This window comes from Micromys minutus, assembly GCF_963924665.1.
Source record: "Micromys minutus genome assembly, chromosome: 7".
Taxonomy (NCBI): Eukaryota; Metazoa; Chordata; class Mammalia; order Rodentia; family Muridae; genus Micromys; species Micromys minutus.
The window spans coordinates 59,118,842-59,142,929 of NC_137976.1; the positions used below are offsets into that span (position 1 = coordinate 59,118,842).

The 24,088-nt window shown below is 47.7% G+C and overlaps 1 protein-coding gene and 1 pseudogene across 2 annotated transcripts in view; both read right to left on the reverse strand.

Moving 5' to 3' along the window:
- HEG1 (heart development protein with EGF like domains 1) overlaps positions 1-6,347 on the reverse strand; it is a 74,331-nt gene extending 67,984 nt beyond the window's left edge. The window contains exon 1 of the mRNA XM_080919440.1: positions 6,070-6,347. Coding sequence (XP_080775566.1) covers positions 6,070-6,313 — 244 coding nt within the window. The 5' untranslated portion in view covers positions 6,314-6,347. The remainder of the gene's footprint in view (positions 1-6,069) is intronic.
- On the reverse strand, positions 1,668-1,974 carry LOC308422777 (macrophage migration inhibitory factor-like; annotated as a pseudogene). The gene has a single exon. The product of its transcript is annotated as a macrophage migration inhibitory factor-like (transcript).
- Positions 6,348-24,088: the final 17,741 nt, after the last annotated feature.

Consider the following 24,088-nt stretch of genomic DNA (forward strand, 5'->3'; position numbering starts at 1 on the left):
CATGCTGTCTACCCATGTATTCAGCCACGGAGGATGGCGCTATCCAGAGGAACGTGCAGAACTGGAGATCATATAGAGCAGAATGAGCCAGACGCAGAAAGACAAAAAGTGAGTGTCTTGGGCACCTATGTTCTATGTACACATGCACACACGCCTGCGGTGGGAGTCATGGAAACAGAGTGAGAACTAGGGGAGGGTAGAAAAGGGACTGGTGCAAGGGGAACAGGAGAGAAACGTGAGCAACATATAACACACATGTCAAAAATGACACAGCAAACCCACCATTCGGTACAACTAAAAATAAACCCAAAAACGTAAACAAAAGAAGAAACCAGCCTTGAGCTTTCCAACATGTGAGCTTCTGCTGATGCCAAAAGTCTTTCCACATCTGGACATCTGGTCAACCTTCTGAAACTCATCTCACCTCCTTCTTCCCCAGAAGGTCTCCCCCTTCCTCAGGAGATCTTTGCCCTACACTCCCTGCTGTGTCCACTTCTACACCTCAGCCTGCTCTGTTCACACCATTCTTTTGGTCGGTGCCACCTCAGATCTTTTCTTAGTTTATGAATCGTCACTATATTGTTGTCCCACGTTCTACATCCTTGACAATCGGGCTCAGCAAGATAATCCCCGGGGAGGAAGGGGGCATCGCAGATGCGCCTACAACCAATAAGATATGGATTGCTTGCTTTGGGATCAGGATTAGAAGAGATGGTAACCGAGATGCCCACGGGTGATTGTGGAGCCCAGAAGCATTATAATGACCCTGTGAGGCTGCAGTGACAACAGTTGTGACCAGTGAGATTCTGGGAACTAAACCCAGGTCCTCTGAAGGAACAGTGCGCACTTGGAGTCGCTGAGCTATATTCCCAGTCCAGAGAGGGTAGATATTTTAGGGTTATTTTTAGAAGCAGGGAAACATCTGTCACACTCTGACAAAAGAAGGGGAGAAAAGACAGGACAGGAGTCCCTTTGTTTACGTCTACGTAAATTGAGGTGCACAGATGTTAAAATAGAAGTGACAGGACTCTGAATGCCTTCTCATTCCGCAGAGCAGGAGCTGATAGCAACTGACAACTGTCAACCTTAGTCCCTGTCCCATGGTCCCAGCCCAGAGCCCACAGAGAGTCAACACTTCATTTCATATCAGTGAAAATGAATGTAGCTACCTCAGGCACCCATAACCTACGGACTGGCATATATACAGCATGCATGCATCATAATAACAACATAAAGCATCCCTCTCTACATCTATAGACTTAATACTTTTACGGGCAATTCCCCTGCTCCTAAAGATAATCTTAAAATCTTCCCTCCTGGGGCTGGAGAGATGGCTCAGAGGTTCAGAGTATACCATGTTCTTTCAGAGGCCCTGAGTCCTGTTCCCAGAGCCCACCCACACTGGGCAGCTCACAACCACCGGCAAACACACACACACACACACACACACACACACACACACACACACACACACACACAAATAATTTTAGAATTATTTGTGTGTGTGTGTGTTTTGGGTTTTTGTTTGTTTGTTTGTTTGTTTGTGTTCTTGTTGTTTTGTTTTGGTCTCTTAAACCATTTATTTCTCAGGACCGGAAGGAAGGTGGGCATCGTTATGGGTGCAGCAAGGTTCAGAGAACAGCAGTGCCGGTACGTGGGGCCAGGAGTCAAGCGGAGGTGGAACCGTTCCAGCCCACGCTGGCTGCGTTCATGTCATAATGGTTGCTGTAGACCTGGCCTGGGCTGAGGTGCAGGCGGTCGGACAGCTGGTCGACTTATGTTGCCGATGCTATGCAGGCTGCGGAGCGCCCAGGGGTCGTTCGTGCCGCTAAATGTCAGGAGCTGGTCCAGGACCACGGGCACCGTGATGTACTGTGCTGGCTTGCCGGTGCCGGCGGCCGGGTGAGCTCGGAGAGAAACCCCTCTGGCACGGAGGCAGGGGGTAACAGTGGTGTTCAGGATGAACATAGACATGGTGGCGGAGAGACTTCGAGTGAGGACTGGAGGACCGTGCAAAGGGCGGTGTGTTGTTTTTCTTTTATATGCATTGGTGCAAACTTGCATGGATGTCTGTTGGGGATGGCAGACCCCTTGGGAACTGGAGTTACAGACAGTTGTGAACTACCACTTGGTTGCTGGGAACTGAACCTAGGTCCTCTGGAAGCGCAGCCAGTGCTCTTAACCACTGAGCCATCTTCTCTCTAGCCTTAGAAATTACTTTTGAAAAAAACCTCTCTCCTGTCAGCATCTTGATTGGCACCTAGTTCTAACCACCGTCTCCAAGTTTACGCAAGGATGGTGAGCTGGAGAGGGTCCTAAGGATCTCCAACAAGGTTTTCCTGTCCTACAGATGAGAAACAGACCTTGTAACATGGTAAGATGGGCTAATGAATTTGATTGAAATCGGCTTATATCCAGTTTCCTTCCTTTCCCTGTGACCCAACCTTGCTAGGCTTCATCTTCCATAAAGGAAGACTACAGGGGATCAATACCCTTGGCAGGACTTTGAGGGTGAAATGGGGTAAAAACATACGTGTGTACTGAGCACACATAGGTGCTCAAAGGCTAGGAGCTCCAAGAGGGAGGCCAGTTAGTCGCCTTCCCTGTTGTCTCCTCAGGATTCTTCCAAGAAAGGTATCGCTTACAGTTCAAGTGTCCTGCTCTTACAGAGGGGATGCTGGGGCAGAGGAAGATGCTGAAGAAGATAAGGAGTAGCTAAGAACACAGCAACTACCATGTGCTGCTTCCTTCTTTCCAACCCCGAATAAGGACGCTCTCCGACAGCTGGCCACCAGCGCCAGCAGAAACAGAGATCACTGGAGGGCAGAGAGAGGCTCCTGCCCTGGCTCCTGAGTCTAGGAGGCAGTAACTGCCCAGCTGGGCACAGTGAAGTCTCCCCTCTCCACACAAGTCAGCTGGTGAGCAGAAAACATGAGCTCAGCATCTGCACGCACCAGGAGAGAGGCAAGGTTAAAAGGATGTGCCTTTTCAGCACACCGCACACCAAGTCCCTCTCTCTGCTTTTGACAACCTCTGTCAGAGGACAGGTGTCTAGATGCCCAGAACTGCCTCTCAGCCTCAGCCAATCGGGTCCCATTCTCTTCCCCGGCCAGCCTTCATAGCACCTTGCAATATTACCATGGCAGCCAAGCTAAATGATGAAGTCCAGCAACAAAGTTAAAGCAGTTTAGGAATCGCCATTTAACAGCTCAGAAGTGGCTGGGCTCGGAGCTCTCTTCCTTTAGGGAACCACATTCTTGTAAGATTATTATTCCTTGGACTGGCTGCTTAATTTAAGTAGGCAGCATCATTTCCCCTTCGGGTGGGGAAGTTCTTGCCTTCTGAGAGGATTCTCATTCTGAGTCCAGCCTCTTTCCCACTGTCCTGCCCCCTCTGCCCTCTGCAGCTCTCTCAATGAGAACATGGCCGGTGAACTGAAAAATTAAACTTAATTCTCGGCTCGGAGCTGTGGCTCTCGGGGAACTCTGGGCCGTAGGAAAGCTGACAGCGAGAGGAAATCTCTAGCTCTCGGCCTCTTTTCATTGATGGCTGAGACAGCAAACACAGAGGAACAGGGTGACAGGTGGGTCACAAAAGCCAAACAATGGCTATACACACAGGGGCAGTTCTCCTTGGGGGACAGTGTAACACAGACAAACAGTCCCCAAATGGAATACAAACTTAACCACCCAGCAGTGAGAACCTTGAACTCTCTAGGAAGAGAGGAGCGAGAAGGATCCTCTGTGGAAAAGGAAGATCCTGCTACTTGCAGGGGAGTATTTGGAAGCCTGGACTGTGATGACACTGGGTACCAGAGTACCAGCACCCCCAGAGGAAGTGGCCCAGGACAGTTTCCCCAACTATCAGCTCAAGGGCATTATTTGTGCAGCTCAGGATTCCATCAGGAGCCTTCCTAAGCACAAAACTGTGGGTGACCATCTGCCCAGGGTACCAGGGAGACTGGGTATCTGCAAAGAACCACAAAGGATTTCTACAGGCAGCGAGTGGTGACCAATCAAAGTGGGGCAAGAAAATCTTGAGAGGTTGCTACAAAACTCTGGCTCCCTGATTGCTGCTGTGTTTGCTGTTCCTTTTTCTAAGGGACATCGTTTGAGGCATTAACAGAAGCCCTAGAGGCAGTGCCCGGATCTTCAGCTACACTGGTAACTTCTAGTAGGTTTCATCAGGTCATAGAGTGCACCTCTTCTAACTTTACCTTTCAAACATCCTTGCCTCAGACTGGGTCTTCAAGCAATAGAGATCAGGAAACCTTAGAAGAAAGTCTGGCTTATTCTCGTTTCTTCCTGGGTTCTTCCTCTGCCTGAAGCCTCTGTCCTGCTCTCCCTCAAATGAACGGAACAGAGAAGGTTCCAGCACCACAGCTGTGGAGAAAGCCTGAGGGCCCAGCTCTCACCAAGGCCCCAATTATTACCTTATTCACCCCTTCCTCAGGTATGACTATAGCCCTAGACTGCACTCACCCCTGTGTGAGCCTGGAAGACTCCCTACCACAGGAAGGAGAGCCCTGTGCCAACCTCAGGCTAGAGCTTAGCACCTCCTCTTCAGACTCCCTCACAAGATGGAGCCCTCAGCCTGAGTACGAGTTAGTGACACCTGCCTTGGGTTCCTGGGTGGCCGTCTGCGTTTATCAGTTTCTTACACACCACTGTATCTAGAACAGTCCACAAATGCCCTATGGTATCTCTCAAGTTATTTTTCTACAATAGGAGAATCAGTAAATGTCTTCTACGTTCTTAATTCCTTTCTCTGAAACTCAAGCAACAGAATTATCGAAGTCGGGGCTGCACAGCATGTGTCTCTAAGGACCTTCGGGGATGCTTTTCTCTCCCTTTGCTCACCCTTCCTCAGTCTCCCTTCTTGTCTTGGACCAGAGACTCAGAAGTTCATTAGGTCAAGGCAGTCTGGAGGGAAGATTAACTGTTCATTTGAGGCTTTATGTGGGGAGAAAAATTTCTCTTATTCAACTCTGGGAAGTAGTACCTCTCCATCCTAAGGATGAGCAAGTTGGGAGAAAGTTTGTGAAACATGCAAGACAGACAGACAGGCAGGCAGACAGACAGACACAACAGACAAACGACATAGAGAGAAGTGGAAACGGGACAAAATCTTGGCAATTTCAGCAGTGTAGCAACGACACAGCCTGGTGCGTGCCCTTAGCCTGTCGCGGGAGGACAAATGGGTAACGTCACCTAAGCCGGTTTGGTTCACAGCACTTTCTATCATTTTTACTTTCACTTTGTCACCTCTTGTCATTTAAAGGCTAGGAAGAATGGGGCCCCTCATTTCCACAGATGGGGAAACTGAGAGCCAAAGACGAGACACAGCCAAGGTCGTATGGGCGTTACATTAGAATCCCACCCAGGCTGTGGCATTTTATTCCACCAGAAAAAGGAACTAGAAACAAAGGCGGCAGGCACAGGAGCTGAGTCTCCCTTCGGTGACCAGAACAGGCAGTGTCTGCCTGCATGGCAGCTGGCTGGGAAGGAAAGGACTCCAGGACAGCCCAGAGCCAGCCAGTGTGTCTTGCAGGAGTTTGACCTTGCAGCCCCCACCCCCACCCCGAGTACCCCTGCTCCTGAGGTTGACTAGGTAGCTCATTTTGTTTTAAAGCATACTCTTTGTCCTTTATGATGTCCTAAGTACTAGAAGCCTATCAAACTCCGAAATCCGTTATTTACTTATACTGGAAAGTCAGGCTCTAGACCAGGAGAGAGCAGTTCTACCTCGGGGAGGGGAAGGGGTTGGAAGGGGGGGCCTGAAATTGAGGGACAGCAGCCAGAAGTTACCACCCCCACCCCCGAGGTGGGAGAGGCTCTTTGGGGTCTTTTTTTTTCAGGGAGAAGTGTGGGCTACCCCAGGAGAGAGTTTTCTTCCAAAGCTGGGGAGGGAACGCATGTGCACACTTGATATTCCAGTGTCCAGGGACAGCGTTTCTCGTCCTGGGCCACCCTCAGGGTTCCACCCACGAGGGTCCATGGAACCGCGGCCCGGGTGGGACAACTCGGTAGCTCCCACGCCCCCTGCCCCACGCTGGAGGCTCTCACTCACCCGCGCTCACGCCTCTGGGGACTCGGCCGGAACGTCCCCGCCGGGTCGCGACGCCGGGCCCGGGGGCTGTGTGTCCGGCACCAGGCAGTGAAAGCGGCCCCGCGGCCCGGATGAGTGTACGGTGGGTCAGGGAGGGCAGGGGGCCCCGTGCCCCGGGGGTGGCGGGGGGCAGCAGCAGCAGCAGCAGTACCAGCAGCAGGAGCAGTGGCGGCGGCGGCCACCGCGGGGCGCGCGGCGTGGCCATGGTGGCGGCGGCCGCCCGCGCTCACATGCCGGGCGCCGGGCCGAGGGCGGCGACGAGCAGAGCGGGGTGCGAGCGCGCTCTCAGCCGCAAAAGTTGTGGGAGCCGCGGGAGGGCGGAGGCGGCCCCGGTGCTGCCACACGCCAATCAGCCCGGGCGGGTCGCGGGGCGGGCGGCTCCTCCTCGGTTGACATCACCCGCCCCGCGCGGGGGCCCGGGGGCGGGGAGAGGGCAGGAAGAGGGCGGTGGCGGTCTGGGTCTCCGGGGTGAGCTCACGGAACCCCCGGGTGAACTCATGGAACCCCCTTGCAACTTTTGTCACAGGGCCCATACCCTGGAGCATCTCTTTGGCTTTTGGAGGAATGGAATTGGGGTGGGGGGTTGGGGGGGCGTACTTTCCCAGTTCCTCAGCCACCCAGTAGGTCTGTGAAAAGTAGATCCTGACAATGGAATTGGCATCAGGTGAGTGAGGGAGTATACGGAGTGCTTTCAAAAGACAAAGAAGTGAAGCCTAGACCCGGGCTCCATACAGCATTACTCTTAAGGATCTGAAGAGGCCCCAGTCTACTGCACCCCTTTTTGGTCCCCCCTCCCCCGCACTAGTGAGAAGCTTGCTTCATTCAGCCAGGGCGGGAACCCTCGTCTTCTTTAAGGCTCACAAGCCCGATTTCCTTCCCAAGCTGTCTTTGGCTTACGACATTGTTCTTCAGAGATGTCGCTGCTGAGACACCCAAAAAGGCCACAGGAAAGAGAAAACTGAACCCAGTCTGGGGCAAGGGAAAACCCATGGCAAGGAAAAGGACAGCAATTTGCAAATTAAATATTAAAAAAAGAAAACAAAAACGCAGTCCGTACTGAAGTTGAAAGGAAACCTTTAGAGGAGATGTTCCAAGACAGAGTGTCAGTAAATTTGCTTGGTAAGTAAAATTCTGCGTGTGTCCCTACCCCGCCCCAGGAGACACATGATACAATGCCCAGATTTTAGGACCTAAATCTCTTTTATTTGTAAGTAAAGAAAGAGCAGCTCAAAATAGGGGGAATAACTAGCTTTAAGAGTTGCTAGGAGAACCAACAATTAAAAGATTTCTCATCGAATGAGCATGTGGCTTCATTCTTACCTCATAGTTTAGAGTTGTCAATAATTCAGACGATGTCTCATCCAAAATGAAAACCACAGATCCCTTGGGATGCTCTGAGATGTGCTGGGATCCTCTGTCTGTTTACCAAATGCTCAGGAAACAGGCTTGTCTCTGCCTCTCTCTGCCGCCAAGCCTCCCTGACCCACCTCCAGGGGAGCCATAAGACCATAATGTCCAGGACAGCAGCAGATGGGCCCAGACCCATTTTCTGGTGACTCAGTACAAGTGAGTCACTTGGCAGGAAGGAGACAAATGATGCTTTATATAAACAAGGTTACCTTATACAAATGAGCGAAGAGCAGAAAATTGATTTGGGTTTACAGAACCACAAACAAAACCTAACTTTTCAGGTCTCACATGGAATGTTCGGTCCTCTTTCTCTCTTTCCCCCTCTCCAAAACAACAACAAAATCCAAGCATGGCCCCAGCTCAACACCTCCTGACACCACTGCCCTGTTAACAAGCAGGATTACAGCAGCCCAGACCCAGCTGGCCGAGCTCCAACAGGCCAGTACACTGTGCTCAGAGGTTCTGGTCACTACAGCTTCCTCCCTTCAACAGAAAGGAGGACTAGTTAGACACCAGGACACACTCTCAGGCCAATAGGAAGGGGTCCGGGCTTCTAGTGTGCATTCAGAAAGCTTGCTTGGGAATCTTGCCTTTGCCAAAGGGCATTGCACCTGCTTCCCACCCCTTCCTTTAAGCAGCACAGGTGTGTCTTTCTGTCTTCTAAGTCACCTGAACTTTCAGAGGACCTGCCAGCTTATTCAGTGAATAAACGACAAGGAGACATAAGCCAGGGCCCAGGGCCCAGTGATGCCACCAGCTTGGAGCACTCTGTGGGTGCAATGGAGAGAAAGGTCTGTTGTAGATGTGGAAGAGAGACTAACCAGAGTCACTTGGGAAGTCCGAAGTAGCCATGGGTGCTCCTCAGGGATGGAGAGTACAAGAAGAGAATCGGCCTGGGCAGGGATATCTCTTGGGAACAGAGGGAAAGAATGGGGAGAGAAGACAAGGGAGTGAAGCAAAAGTGGGAGAACCCATTCTTTATAAAGAACAGGTAGTTCTGTGCGGGGGGGGGGGGGGAGAAGGTGGGACAGTGTGGGAGCTGTAGAGGGAGAGGTGAGAAGGGCTAGAAGGCTGGTGTCTTAGTCAGGGTTTTACTGCTGTGAACACACACCATGACCAAGGCAAGTCTTAAAAAGGACAGCGTTTCATTGGGGCCGGGTTACAGGTTTCAGGCAGGAACATGGCAGCATCCAGGCAGCCTTGGTGCAGGAGGAGCTGAGAGTTTTACATCTCCGTCTTAGGGCCACTAGGAGAGGATCCCACATGGTTAAGAGGAAGGTCTCATTGCCCACCTCCACAATGACACACTTCCTCTAACAAGGCCACACCTCCTAATAGTGCCACACTTCCTGGGCCAAGTATATTCAAACCGCTGCAGCTAGTGCGGGGGCTTTGATATTCATAGCAGCTGCCTGTTATTAGGGACTGACATAGTTTTGTGTGAAGGGAAAAGAACCTTTCTGGCAGACGGGTGTAAAGAAGGCTACCAACAATCCTTCTATGCTCACTGCCTTTTGGGGGTTTGGTACTTAACAGTAGTGTTGCTTCCTCAGGAATGTGGAAATACAGACTAGTCTCAGTCATTTTAAATGACTCAGAAGAACTTCTCTCTAGATCCAGGAGGACATATAAGATGCCCTCATCGATCTGTTCTGGCCTTGGGGCTCTAATGATCTAGACTGAAAATACTTCAGGCCAAAATTGAGGGATCTGTGGGCTAGGACTACGGAAGCAGGAGTGAGGTCGCACCATAGGGGCTGACAGGAAGTAAGCCGGAAGACAGTGTCTCTGACTCCTCATGCTACATGGAGTCAAAGCATGTACAGAGACCTTCATGCCTTGGTTTGCAGTAACAAACAGGACTTCAATAATCAGCAGTGTAAACCCCATGATATTTCCTTCATGTTCACCACCTTCCACAGAAGGCAAGGTCTACGTGGTAGCTTTTTTTTTTTTTCTCACAGTCTTTTGGGACGCGCAATCTGTTCTATAGTAAATGGCTTCCAACTTTGCTTTGGGATTCGGCATTCCAGTCAGCCAGAGGTGAGAACACGGAGAAGTAAGCAGGAGAAACATGGATGAGCCAGGCCTGGGAGGGGTGTGCCTCATTTCCTCTTACATTACACTAGGGAGAACATGACAATAGGTTTCACCCAACTGGGAAGGAAGCTGGAAAATGTGGCCTAGACACATAGGCAAAAAGGAGGAGGCAAGGTTTGGGTAGATTGTTAACAATCTCTACAGGCTGGCACCAGAGTATATGAGAGGGAGGGGAAGCATTGGAGTTTCTTTCTTTGCACAGAAAGAGCAGCTAATCCGATGACCTTGTGAGGCCCAGCTACTTGAGTATTCCATACTTTCCATAAGATGTTCTATACCTCAAAGTAAATAAGGAAGCATGCCCTCTGCCCCACTGGTCAGTAGAGAGGACCTTGGGTTTTCTCCAGCTTCTGTCCTGAAGCTGTTCCCAGTCCTCAGCCAAGTCAAGTGATCGTCACTGGCTTCAGTGTCCCCAACTGTGCATTGAGAAGGAACCCTGTTACCTTTTGATACCTTGCCAGGTCCATTTGAGGATACTGAGGATACGGTTAGGTCACTGTGTGAAAGCACCAAGAGCTCTTCCAAGCCCCACAGCCTCTACACAATGCTGTGATCACCAGGACCCGACAGTTCCTGGGATGCCCAGGATTCCGGTGACGAGGGGTTCCAGAGGATGCAAGTTAGTCAACAGACACCCACACAGAGCTTAGCCTGGGGGGCAGAGAGTCGGCTTCAGGCATCCCTGTGGGAGGCCTGGCCACTTCCTCATCCCATCTTCTCCTTGCTTGTCTCCTACCATTCGATTGATGAGCTGCTCTCTTGGAACTTCTGCACTTTCCCCGTCTTTCATCAGCAGATCTCAACACAATGCTTCCTTTCATTTAGCCCTTTAATAAATATTTCTTCTGTGACTACCCTGTGCCTGGCTCTGTTTTGGGGGTGGGATGAGTCTCTGACCTCAGAGCTTAAATGTTTGAAGGAAACAGCCATCAAAAGAGCATCATTGTAAGCCCGCATCTGTGGAAGGGCTCCATTTCCCTATAAAAACGAGGCCGAGCCACCATCTGATAGCTGGTGAGGTTGTTAGCCAGGTCAAAGGGGGTTGGAAGAATATGTACAAGTCAGAAGGCAGGAAGACTTGGAATGATATAAACGTAAAGACAGAAAGAAAATCAGGAGCTGGAAAGATGGCTCAGAGATGAACAATGGCTGCTCACCCGAGGACCTGGATTCAATTCCCAGCATCCACATGGTGGTTCATAACTGTCTATAACTCCAGTTCTAGAGGATCTAATGCCCTCTTCTGGCCTCGTAGGCACTTCATGAATGTGATGTATAGACATACTTGCATGTGAAATACCCATACATTAAAAAATAAAAACTTAAATTTAAAGAATGGGGCAGGAGTATGGCTGGAGCCTAGGGACAAGGAAGATCAGAGAGGGTGGTGACCCAGCCCAAAGGCTGTGAGAACACTTAGACCAGGGATGCCCAGCAGCATATTTTAAGAATTGCTGCTCCAAGGGGTTACAAAGTCACTGTTAAGATTTTAGCTCAGAGAGATGGGGCACAGTGGGGTGGAGAGGGCAAGGTTATATAATGAGCAGTGGGACACCATCGTTCTGTGATGAGACAGATGATCAGAAACAAGGGCTGTCGTGTAGACTCTTAGAGCTCAAGTGAAGGCATGACAGTCTGGTCATAGGTGAATAGAGAAAAAGAAAAAGAAAGGAAGGTAGGAAGGAAAAAGGAAAGGACACGACTCGTCCTGGGTATGGTGGAGGGGAATTTTTAGGGTAGCTATGTGGGAGAGCATTTCTGGAGGCAGGGACATCTGGGAGAGCCCAGAGTAAACTTGACCCTGAACCATGTGGCTGGGGGTTGGGGAGGCCAAGTACAGTAGCCAGGAGGCCCAAAGAGGCTGGATTATATATGGAAGGGTGTCCAGGGGAAGGGTTAGAGGAGGGGGCAGGGTATGCCAGCTATGAGGGCCCTGTGATAAGTGGGGACTGAGGGTTGGCAGGGAGAACCTGAAGGCCAGATCTGCTTTGATGTGTTAAGTAGGTATCTCAGCAGTTTGCCCTGGGTTTGAAACTAAGAGCAAAAAATAAACCCCACAAGCAATGCTGATGGGTGAGAAAGGTGGAGAAAATTCAAGGTTCTTTTTAGTACTGGGCTTGTGTGCTTAGACAGATGTTGGTACTAAGGAAGAGAGGATCATGTATGAGCAGCAGGTCTTTGAAGTCAAGATCATTGATTGGGTTTGGGACGTTGGTCCCAGGTGACTTTGAGATGTGCCTTTGAACCTGTAGACTTGGAGCTGAGAGAAGTCCAAGTCTGCGGTCTCCATCTGAATAGAAGGGGAGGAGGTCACCTAGGAGAACTGAAGCTCTGAGAACGAGCTCTGAAGAGCCCAACGTGACCTGCCCTAGAGAGAAAGGAGACTGGAAAGGAGCCATGCATGGAGAGGGTAGAAGAGAGCTGGGGGTGGGTTTGGTAAGTGGGTGGTGGTAGTGTCATCGGGGCCAAGGGAAGGAGGGTGTGGTCAACACCGTATGACCGAAGAAGGTCAAGTAAGGCAAAGGCTGAGAGAATCCATTGCTTTGGCAACATTTGTGACCAGGGATCATAACAATAGTGGTGACTGGAACAGAAGCCACATGAGAGGCACACAGAGGAGTGGGAGGAGAAGCCCAGCTGGCTGAGAGGACGACTCTAGAGGGTTGTGTTTGGTGGACAGAGTGAGTTGGGCCAATGACTACAGGGGTGAGGAGGAAGGGAGCGGTGTTTTCAGTGTAGAATTTGGACAGAAAATGGATCTACTCGGAAGGGAGGACAATGCTGTAGGGAGTAATCCTGATGGTAGGGCAGAGACAGGAGGGGTGCAGGCTGTAACCAGGCACAAGGCCTGGAAGGGAGGATGGGTGGAGGAGAATACAGTCTTAGGACCTTAGTACCTGAGTAAGGCAGGAGATGCTGTCTGAGATAAAGAACTGAAGTGGCTGGTGGAAGGGATGTGTGTCCGCGAGGAATGTGAAGCTAGTTCCCTACCAAGGTACCATCAATGCCAAGATGTAAAAAAAGAATTTGTCCTCTGACAGAATCCTGACTGAGGGATCTAAGGCAGGAGCTCTTCTTCCATTTTCCTAGCATCTAGTGCTGTGTGTGCCTCTGTCATGACAGGGGCACCTTCCCTCTCGGTGCATCTAGGCCTTCTTCTAAGGACCTGGTCAGTGGGTTTGGGCCCACTGGGATCTGGTATGGTCTTGTTTTAACTTGATTACATCAGCGAAGACTATTTTCAAATACGATCATATTCACACATTTTAGGAGTTGGAACACGAGGGATATAATTCTATCCAATCTAAAAATAGTTGCAGCGACATGACCTAGACCTTGTCACAGACCCACCCAGACTGGGCAGGGAATGGGGGTGGAAGAGCATCCTGCTGCTCAGTGGTTACCTAACTTGTTCTTCAGCTGTTCAGCAGCTGGTCTTCCACTAGGGATGAAGATTTTTAGCTTCTCTTGCCATCCCAGGCCGGGTCCCTGCCTGCCTTTTGGCACCTTCCTCTGCCCCAAGATCTACTGCTCAGAAGAACCATGCAGGCCAGCTGCAGAACAGACCCGACCTCCCAGGAGTTGAACTAGAAGAAGCAGAACCCCAGCCTCTCGTGGAATACATGCAGCCTCTATGCTATTTTGTTCTGAGTTCCAGGAAGCAGAGGCCTTTGCGATTCCGACCAAAGAGCTAAAGAAATAAATCCCCTTCTGTATTTTTAATCCCCACTCCCCTTCCAGGAGAAGCCTTATTGTCCTCTTTCTGGAATGTCAGGAATGGTATGCTTTTGTCCACGCAGAGTTAAGTAATGCTAGGTCCAGGGTTATAGAGCCCTTCCTTGTTGTTTTCTGCAGACCAGTCTTAGGCTTAGGGCTTTTGCCCTTCAGGGCCAAGGTGAGAATGTAAACACCCAGTCCCTCTGGAAACTGGCTGGGACCTCCTCCAGGGAGGAAGGGTTGCTCATGGCTTGGCCAGGGTCCCAAGCCTTATGTACAGCAATGCTGAGTACCAACTTACATAGCTTGGGGTGGATCCTCAAATGACCTTCCGTTTCTTGTCTACCCATTGAAGAAGGCCATCCCACTCCAAACAACATTCCTCCCGATAAAATCAGTTACACACTGTAAACGTCAAGGGGCCTGGAACATTCTCCTGTGGTGCAATAGCATTTGATAAACCCTTTCTTATTTTGCAAAACCTTGCAGCAAGAAACATCCTCCCTGGAGCAATAGGGAAATTCCTAGGATGCCGGGACACTAGGCAAAATGGCCAGGGCCCCAGGGAAGGAGCAGAAAGTCCAGAGGGAGGGATGGATGGATAGATAGATAGACAGACAGACAGACAGACAGAAAGATAGACAGAAATAGGTAGATATAAATTGCTTTTTACAAAGCTTCCTTCCTCTTCGCGATAAATCTAGGCTCACATTAGCACTACACACTCACCTTCCTGCCTCCCAGACCTGCCACTCTCCTGGCCACACTACATGAGCCTGGAAGTTTCCATCCTCCCTGAAGTCTACTGGACCCTAGCCAAGTGTTGTTGGTTTATAGGTGTTTTGTCTGAGGGTCAGTTATGGGCATCCCAGCTTCTGTTTGTTCCTGTGCCTCTGAACCATCCTCACCTCTACCTCCTCCTCAGACCCTTTCCCTCTGTTTCTGCCTTCTTTCTAATCGACTTATGTTGTCATCATATTTCATGTCTTCCCTTTCCTGGTCCTTCTCTAGGTTGACACAGAGCTAAATCCATTTCTCTTAGCTCTCCAGCGGTGTGGCCCGATGACAGAGAGCCATTTGAGAAGGTCCCAAGGGTAAGCCACATGTGTAGGAGAGTTCTAGGGAAAGAGACCCAGAGAGCCTCATGAGAGCTGGGGGAACTAGGTAGAGATTGAAAACTGAGCGTTAGACCAAGGTCTGGACAGTAGACTTGTGGGCAGGGCACTGGCTTTTACAAAATTATACTGTATAATTCTACTACTAGACCAGACTCCCCAGCCATTGAGCTTGGAAATGAACATTCCTTACAAGTTCCCCCAAGCAATTCTATCAGGAAGCCACTCCTGCCCAGTGCATAAGGAAACAGAGACTGTGTGCAACTTCCAGCATTGCAAAGTCACAGTCAGTATGGCCACTGGAGAGGTCACTGATGTGCATCTAGCCTGTGGCAGGTCTTATGCTAGGCAACAGCTAGTCAAAGATGAGCAAGGAACATAAATATAGAGGGCTGAAAAGATGGCTCAGTGGTTAAGAGCATGCTCTTGCAAAAGTGCTGTGTTTGACTCCCAGCACCCTCAGGGCATTCTACAACTATACATACTCCAGTGTCAGGGATTTGATGCTCTCTTCTGGCCTCTATGGATACTATACACATGTGGTACATAGACAAACATGCAGGCAAAACACACAGAAATAAAATAAAAAGAAATAATCCCTAGCCAAGGCAAGCTAAGCAGATTAGGAAAAAAGAATGGATCCAGTTTGATGCCAAGTGGTCAAAATTCTGAGATTTCTTTCTAGACATTATACTGATTTCTTAGAGAACGCTACAGGATTTCCCGAGCAAAGGAAACAGAGAATGGTATTTTGTTTTCCTTTAATTTTTTAAGACAAAGTCTTACTATGACACTCTTGTTGGCCTGGTACTTGCTATGAGCCCAGGCTAACATTCATGGCAATCCTTCTGCTTCAGCCTCCTGAGTTCTGGGATTATAGGCACGAGCTATCACAGCCAGCTACAATAGAACATTCTAATGAAGGACTAATATAGAGGTGCCGTGTCCTACAGGGGTGATATTATATTGGGAGAGGAGATGGGTGGGAGGTGAAGCCCAATTGGCTGAGAGGCCTCATGAAGGTTGTGTTTGGTTGACACCGAGTTGGGTTAATAAGTACAAATGCAGAATTTGGACAGAGAAGGATCTACTCAGAAGGGAGAAGAACAACGTTATAAAAAATAGTGAGGGCAACACTCACTGATCAGTCCCTCAATGTTTAAAAGCTAAGGCAGGGAGGACAGACCAGAAAACAGAGTCTGGGAAGGGAGACCAGTCAGGAGTCACTATAGTGACTGTTCTCAGAAGGTTTTGGTAATACCATCCAAACACAGCCTATTCCAAGGCCAGTTCCCTTTCTTTCTGGCTGTCTGAGAGCTCCACTCAATTCTTGTTTTTTCATCCTAGAACACTCTGTTCCTTAGTTCCCATATGTGGAGACTACCATGAAAGCAATGGCAGTCATCAAGTACCAGAGGTGAATAAAGAGAAAAATGTGGTATATGTAGACATATAGTGAACACTGAGTGTCTAAATCAATCCATGGGGCTGAATAGGTTGTCCAGACATGTCAAGAATAGTTACAGTTGGGTTGGGGATATGGTTTCATAGTTAAAGCACTTGCTGAACAAGCAAGATGAACGGACTTGGGTTCCTCAGAACACATGGAAATGCTGGGTCAGCATGGCAGCTTGCCTATAATCCCAGCTTTAGAGCAGATGGACTCCATCCATATCAGGGAGCTCTGGGTTTGATTGATAGGCTCTGCTTAATAAATAAGGTAGAAAACCAGGAGGGTTTCCTACATCATCCTCAGATCTCCACATGTATGCAAACACATAACACATACACTATTTACATGTGAATATGCATTCATACATGCCTGCATTCCCATTGTGTAACAGTTTCCTCAGAAAGTAAAGGAGCTCAGGGGAGCTCCTTAAGCAAAAAGATAAACAAGTCAAGGTAGTGTCAGGAAGTCCCTGAAACTAACAGGATTCATTAGGCTCCTCCCTAAAAGAGTAAGCAATAAAGACTACTGAGAGTCCCTTTTAGATAAGCTAAACTGCAAAGGAGACTCTGAAGCCAGGCCAGCTGCTTGGAAGAAGCAGAAAGCAGCTGAGCTGAGCTGCCTGGAAGGGGTTTAGACCAACTGAGTTACTTGGAAAGAACACTTTCCAACCTTTTGAGCTCCCTGTAGTGTACTGCAGCTTCCCAGCTTTGCAAGTTGTCACCCATGCTGAGGTGGGCTTTGGTGATTCAACATCTTTGAGTCATTTCTGCCCCTGTAAGTAACCCCTCATTCATATTCCTATAAGTAATCTCAATAAATACACTGGTTCACCACGTTGGACTTTGGTAGTGTCCATATTTTGGTCTGTGGTAAAATCTGTGAGTAGATGAGTTGTGTCTCCCCAGGAAAGGTTTTGTAATACAACACCACCACATACACATGACAAAAACAAAATACAACTTAAAAATTGAACATTGTGATCATTTTCAACAAGGCAAAAGAAGGCCACTTAAATACATGAATAGATAATAACATGTAAACTGAAGTTACAAAGTCAACCAAATGCTCAGTTTACTGCAGTGCTCCTGTTTAAATAAATGGGCCTCCCTTCAAAATCAATATTTTAGGAGGCCCCTGCAATCATTCTAGCAACACTCTTAATCACTGAACTGGGCGGAGTCAGCTCCCCCCACCCAACCCACCTAAAGAAGACAATTAGCTTGGTCAATCCCTCTTTGCCCAAGTTTGGTTCCAAATAATTTCTATTTCTTTTTAAAAAATCAAATTAAAAACTTGGCATCAATTAGAATGTTCACAAGCTTTGTTTCATCTTTGAGATGAAATTCTACTATCCTAGGCTGGTCCGAAGCTCCTGGGCTGAAGTGAGTGGCTGGTACTATTAGTGCAGACCATCACACCGGGCTTTAAGGGGTCTCGAGAGTCCTGAAAATGGAGTTCCAAGCCTCACATGAAAATACATATTTTGCTGGATGAATGGAGGCACACATCCCTTAGGGCAGATTGGGAGATTAGCATCAGTAAAGACCTTGGTCCATCTGTTTTTGTTCTGAAGCACAGTGACAGATGTCCTCTAATGCAGTTCCTCGCCAGTCTTAGCAGCCAGCTGGCTTGCATCCCCCAGCTGGCCTTTCAGTCTCATAGATGACTTATCTAGTCTGACCAGTGAACACAGGAGGAAGTCACACAGCCTTTCAGCCCTGACTCCCTCACTTCTGTGGTACTGTTCTGGCTCTGCTGTCTTCTCTTCCCTGTTAGCTAGATGCTAAGAACTCTGAGGAAGACTGTACTGACTGGTTTTATGTTAGCTTGATATAAACTAAAGTCATCAGAGAAGAAGGAGCCTCATTTGAGGACACACCCCTATGAGATCCAGCTGTAAGGCATTTTAATTAAGTGATTAGTGATCAATGGGGATGGGGGCACCCCATTGTGGGTGGTGCCATCCCTGGACTGGTGGTTCTGGATTCTATAAGAAGGAAGGCTGAGAAGACATATGAAGCAAGCCAGTAAGCAACATCCATCCCTCCATGGCTTCTGCATCAGCTCCTGCCTCCAGGAGCCTTGTTTGAGTTCCTGTCCTGACTTCCCTCAGTGATGGACAGTGTTGTGGAAGTGTAAACTGAATAAACCCTTTCCTCCCCAACTTGCTTTTTGGCCATGGTGGTTTTGTTACAGCAATAGAAATACTAACTAAGATGAAGACTGAGGGCAGAGATGTTTCAGCCAGTACACTGATGAAGCCTGTGTTTATGGTCCTAGATGATAAGCCAATGCAGAGCCCCTCTCTTCCTCTGACTTGTATCAGACTGTAATGTGACTGTCAAGTCACTGCTTTATATAGCAGTAAATGGGCCATGACAGATGTAGAACCACAGAGCTGCCCAAATCACAAGTGTTTAACTACAGATTGATGTTGCCATTTGGAGTATCAGCCCTTGTGACCTTCAGATTAAGGGCTGTACTTGAACCCAGTGCTGTACACGGCACCCAGTCTTTTAACACACATCTGAGTGTCATGTGGGTCTTGGTCCTCTGCAAGAGCAGAAGTGCTTTTAACCACTGATCCCTCTCTTTAAGCCTAAAATAAAGTATCTTAGAGAACAAAAGATCAGGTTGTCCATTATTTTAGGCCTCACTTAGGGAGCCATTCTCCTTCTCCCTCTTAGAAGGAGGCTGTGGCCCCCTAACTCTATAAATGATGGGAATATGCGCTGTCATCCACTTAGTTTAGTGCATCAGATCCAGGACACAGAGAGGTGCCACTAAACTCAATGTTGTGAGATGGGTTACTTTTTCAGGAGCACAGTCAGCTGGGGACCCCTGTCCCTGGTGAGGGTCTTCCTTGCTATCTGCTCTTTTCCCTGGATATTACCTTCTCCCAAGAAGAATACCTCATCAAGAGTTAGGGGCTTAGTCCTTCCATGCCTCAGAGGATGAGCTGGCAACTATTTCTGCTAAGACTCCCTGAAGAAGCCTGTCTTAGTTAGGGTTTTACTGCTGTGAACAGACATCATGACCAAGACAAGTCTTATAAAGGACAACATTTAATTAGGGCTGGTTTACAGGTTCAGAGGTTCAGTCAAATATCATCAAGGTGGAACACGTGAACATCCAGGCAGGCGTGGTATAGGAGGAGCTGAGAGTTCTACATCTTCATCTGAAGGCTGCTAGCAGAATACTTGCTTTCAGGCAGCTAGGACAAGGATCATAAAGCCCAAGCCCACAGTGACATACTTCTAAATAGTGTCACTTCCTGGGACAAGCACATACAAACCATCACATTCCACTCCTTGGCGACCCATTGGCATGCTCAAACACATGAGTCTATGGGGGCCATACCTAGCCAAAGCATAATAAAAAAAGTACATTTAGTCCAACCTCCAAGTCCCCACAGTCTATAGGAGTCTCAGCAATGTTAAAGGTCCAAAGTTCAAAGTCTCTTCACTTTACATCATCACCAGCTTTCTGTTTTCCAACTCCTTCACGGCCTAAGCTTGGCTGTCCTGGAACTTGCTCTGTAGACTGACTTTGAGCTCAGATCTGCTAGTTTTTACCTGCTGGTATTAAAGGTTTGTACTACTATGCCTAGATCTAAATTTAGCTGGGTGGAATCTTGCCACAAGGTCATTACTCTCTTAATTTAATTTAATATCCTTGAACACAGGATTCAGCTCCAAATCATTTCCTGGTGCTCCTTTAATACCTGAACCATATATTTTATATTTCTCTGTTTTTTGTTTGCTATGATTGTTTAAAATGCTTTCCATGAGACTTAACCAGAAGACAAAGTCTGTGATGGGCATTTCTGAGACTTCCTTTGTCAAGTAATCGGAGTCTCTTCACATTGGCCTTAGGCAGACTCTTCTGACAAGGGCAAGATGTAGTCACATTCTTCACCAAAATACCACAAAAACAGTCTCTAGGCCACATATTTCAATTCTCTATTGAAACCTCTTGGGTCAGGTCCGCACAATTCAAATCACTCTCAGTTACAAAGTCTTTCATATTCTTACTATGATAGCCCATTAAGCCTCATTTAAAGTATTCCATAGCTTTCCAAATCTAAAGCCACCAAATATACATTCTTCCAAACAAAAGCATAGTCAGGCCTGTCACAGCATCACCCTACTCCTGGTACAGAGCCCTAGTAGGTTTCCAAGATATGGGAGCTTTAATGAGCTTTCTTTAGTTCTCCTGCTTCTGGGAGCGTGAACATCACAGAGAATCTGAAGTGCTTGAAGACTACACTAAGCCTCTTGTCTTAGGGACCTATATGGACCCCAAGGAGACAAGGCTAGGAGAGGTTAAGACAGGTCAGGAGAGATGCTTGATCTGGAATCTTGCCCTGGTTCAGAACAAGAAAGAAAAATCTCAAGGCAGAACAGAGAGAAGGCTGAGAGGGGCATGTAGGGGATAGAAAGGAACTAGAAGAATCTGACAGGCTGAGTAAGGCAGAGCTCTATGGTTCTCCCTGCTCTGACTTAGACATGCCCCAGATCTGCTGTTGGCTAAAGAAGGTGTCCTGCTAGGTCTGTGGCTCACAAAATGCCACATGGCCTCTTGAAGCAGCAGGATTCCACTTGGCTCAGTAATCCCAGGCTAGCTATGGCCCAGAAGCATTGCACTTCATGTGAGGTTTTTATTCTCTCTGCACTGCCCACAGTAACTGACGCAGAATTAGTGGGGGTGGTTCCTAACACTGCTACCCACTCCTCCATCTTTATCATCTCAAAAAAATGTTTATATAAAAGTCTCATTTCATTTAGTACTCAGAACTCCATGCTGGTAGGAATTTCCATTTCCAATTTACAGAGACAGAAGTGAAAAAAAAGAAAAAAAGAAAAAAAAAAAAAAAAAAAGCATGTCCAAGGTCACTGAGCTAGTAAATATACTAGAGGCAGGGTAATATAAAATTCTCATTAGTAAACTTACCTAAAAAAAAGAGGTAGACCAGTTGGTAGACTGAAGTGAGCCTGCCTTCTCTGACTGGTGTCTCATTTGTTTCTGTTCACTTTGTTCCTTAGTTCAAAGTTTTTTTGTATCTTCATTTCTATTTTAAGGTTTATGCATTCTTTTATTGTTATTTAAATTTTTAAATCTCTCTTTTTTGTGTAGTATAGCTACATGTGTGTGTGTATGTGTGTGTGTGTGTGTGTGTGTGTGTGTGTGTACAGATTTCTATGTGTGTGTGAGGCTTTACCTGTTTTTTTTTGTTTTTTGTTTTTTTAAAACGTGGGTGTGGGGGACTTGAACTCAGGTGCTCATACCTACGTACAGAAACTCCTCTTACACACTAAGGCACTTTCTTGGTCTCCCTTTCTACACCTTCTAACCAACATGGTTTCAGATTCACTTCAGAATCTGGGTCCCTGTCTCCCTTGTCACCTCAGTATTCCTGAGGCTCTCTTCCAGCAAGTGACTTGGCTGTCTGCGGAGTATCTTGGACACACACTGAGCCATTTCCCAAGTGAAGCTCTATTCTCCTCTGCAACTTAAGCCATTGGATGAGGCAGCTAGAAGATGCCCCTCAAAGATGTCTGCATTCTCATCCCTAGGACTTCTAGATATGGGACTGACATAGAGAAGGGACCTGGGCATATATGTTTACAAATTCTGAGGTGGAAGATTATTCTGGGTTACTAGATGGGCCCTGTGTAAATCACAAGGGTCCCTAAAAAGCAGAAGAGGGAGGCAGGAGAGGCAGAAAAAGAGTGTAATGGAGAAGTGGAGGTAGGAGAGAGTGTGTTTGCTGACAGGTGGGGTAAAGGTGGAAGGCACAGCACCAGGGAATAAAGACAGCTCCTAGAGTCCAAAGAAATCAAACAAACCAAGTCTCCTAGAACCACTCTCTAACAGTGGTTCTCAACCTTCATAATGCTGGGACCCTTTAATACAGTTCCTCATGTTATGGTGACCACAACCATAAAATGGTTTCATAGTTATTTCATAACTGTGATTTTGCTACTGCTATGAATTGCAATTTAAATAGTTTTAGTGGTAGATGGTTGCCAAATGGGTAATGATCCACAGGTTGAGAAGTACTACTGTTCTAGAGCAACCAGGGCTCTGCCTGCACTGTCTTATTTCATCCATACCCATTTTGGACTTCTGATGTCTATGACTATAAGAGAACACACCTTAGTTATTTCAAGTTACTGAATGTGTTTCGGCAGCAATAGAAAGTCGGACTGGGGGTAGCTCAGTGGGAAGAGTGCTTGCCTATTATACATGAGACTCGATTCTACCACCTAAACCAGGCATGGTAGAATATGTCACCTGGCACTTGGGGGAAGGAGGCAGGAGGTTTGGAAGCTCAAGGTCATCTTCAGCTACATAGTGAGATGAATGAGTTCGAGGCTAGTCTGGGCCACATGAGATCCTGTCTCAAAAATCAATCAATCAATCCATCCATCAATCAATCAATCAATAATCTTCACAACTCACTTGTACAAGCTATTGCCACAGCTGATACACAGCCAATAATTGGACCCTTAAAACCTCAAATAACTGGCCCTTGCCTCTTCAGAGGTCTAGGTTAGCATCTCAGCTCCCTCTTGGATACCTTGGTTTAGCAATAGATAACTCTCCACCAGGTCAACCTCTACTTTCTGCACCGTGACATGGTGAGAGGAAATAGCCACACACTCATCTAAAGCTAGGTTTGCCCTGAACCTGGATCATGGGTTTAATGTTTTAAGACAGGCGTCTATTGATTAGTCAGTTCTGCCACATTCATGAATAGGCAGAGTCACCCAAGTAAAGGTAAGGAATGTGACGTCACCTCTCTTTTTCCTGTGATACTGCTGACAAGGCAGACTGGTCCTTTGTTCTAGCTCCTTACTGAAAGAACTTTGGGGTTATAGCTTCTTAGACTAGAGAGGAAAAATGTTAGACACAGAGGCCCTGACTCAAACTGCTGATATCAGCAGCATTTATCCACCATGATTGTCAATAGAAGTTTCAGAGACTTAATGAGTAAACTGAGGCTGGAGAGATGGCTCAGTGGATAAGAGAGCCATACCATTCTTGCAGAGGACCCGAGTTCAAGTCCCAGAACCCATATCATGCAGCTCATATTTGCCTCTAATTCTAGTTGATACTTTGATATTTCTGTCCTCTTTGAGTACATGCAGGCACTTGCATACAAATAAATAATAATATTTGATACATAAACTGGCACTTTTTGTCCCATCTTTTTATGGTGGTGGTAGTGGGGGTTTTAGTTCCTTTGGATAGACCTGGTTGTCCCAGGACTAGCTCTGTAGACCAGGTTGGCCTTGAACTCAGAGATCATCCTGCCTCTGCCTCTGCCTCTGCCTCTGCCTCTGCCTCTGCCTCTTCCTCTGCCTCTGCCTCTGCCTCTGCCTCTGCCTCTGAGTACTTCAATTAAAGATATGCACCACCACTGCCTGGTTGTGCCCATCTTTAAACACTGAGTCAGAAATCTGAAGAGACTGATTGAATGCTGAACCTCAGACTCCATACCAACCTAAATTATTAATGCATGCTGTATCTTTTTATGTAAATTAGAGGGAAGATTAGCATAATTTTCAAAGATACCTGAGAAAATGACCCCTGGTTCCCAGCCTTAAGTTCAATAGTGCTCTTGGGAGGTGGGTTTGGAAGGATGGCTTAGAGGTTAAGATCACTCACTGGCTGCTCTTCCAGTGAACCTGGGTTCAATTCCCAGCACCCACATGGCAGTTCACAATCATCTGCAACCCTAATCTCATCAGATCTAAAGCCCTATTCTGGTCTCCATAGGTTCCAAGCATGTGCATGGTGCACAGACACACATGCAATTAAAACACTCACATACATAAAATAATGTAAAAACATTTTTTAAAAGTACAGAATGCTTTGGTGTTGGGCTGCACATACACAGAAAGGCCAAGGATGGTGGCTGAAGAGTTCTTTGAGTGGCCTGTGATTGTATCTTCACCTAAGAGTTCTACAGTTGGTGAGTTACCTGGACCAGGTGAGGTGGGTGTCAGGCACACGCCTGTGTATGAAGTGCTGAGCAGTTTCTCTAGCCTCGAATAGATGGAAGGGTTGACTGCTAGGTGGGTTGACTACGGAATGATCAGTGGATGGTGGGGTAGACAGATGAATTACTAGGTGGATCAATCTGTGACTGGCTTGAGGGAAGGGACTCATTCATGGT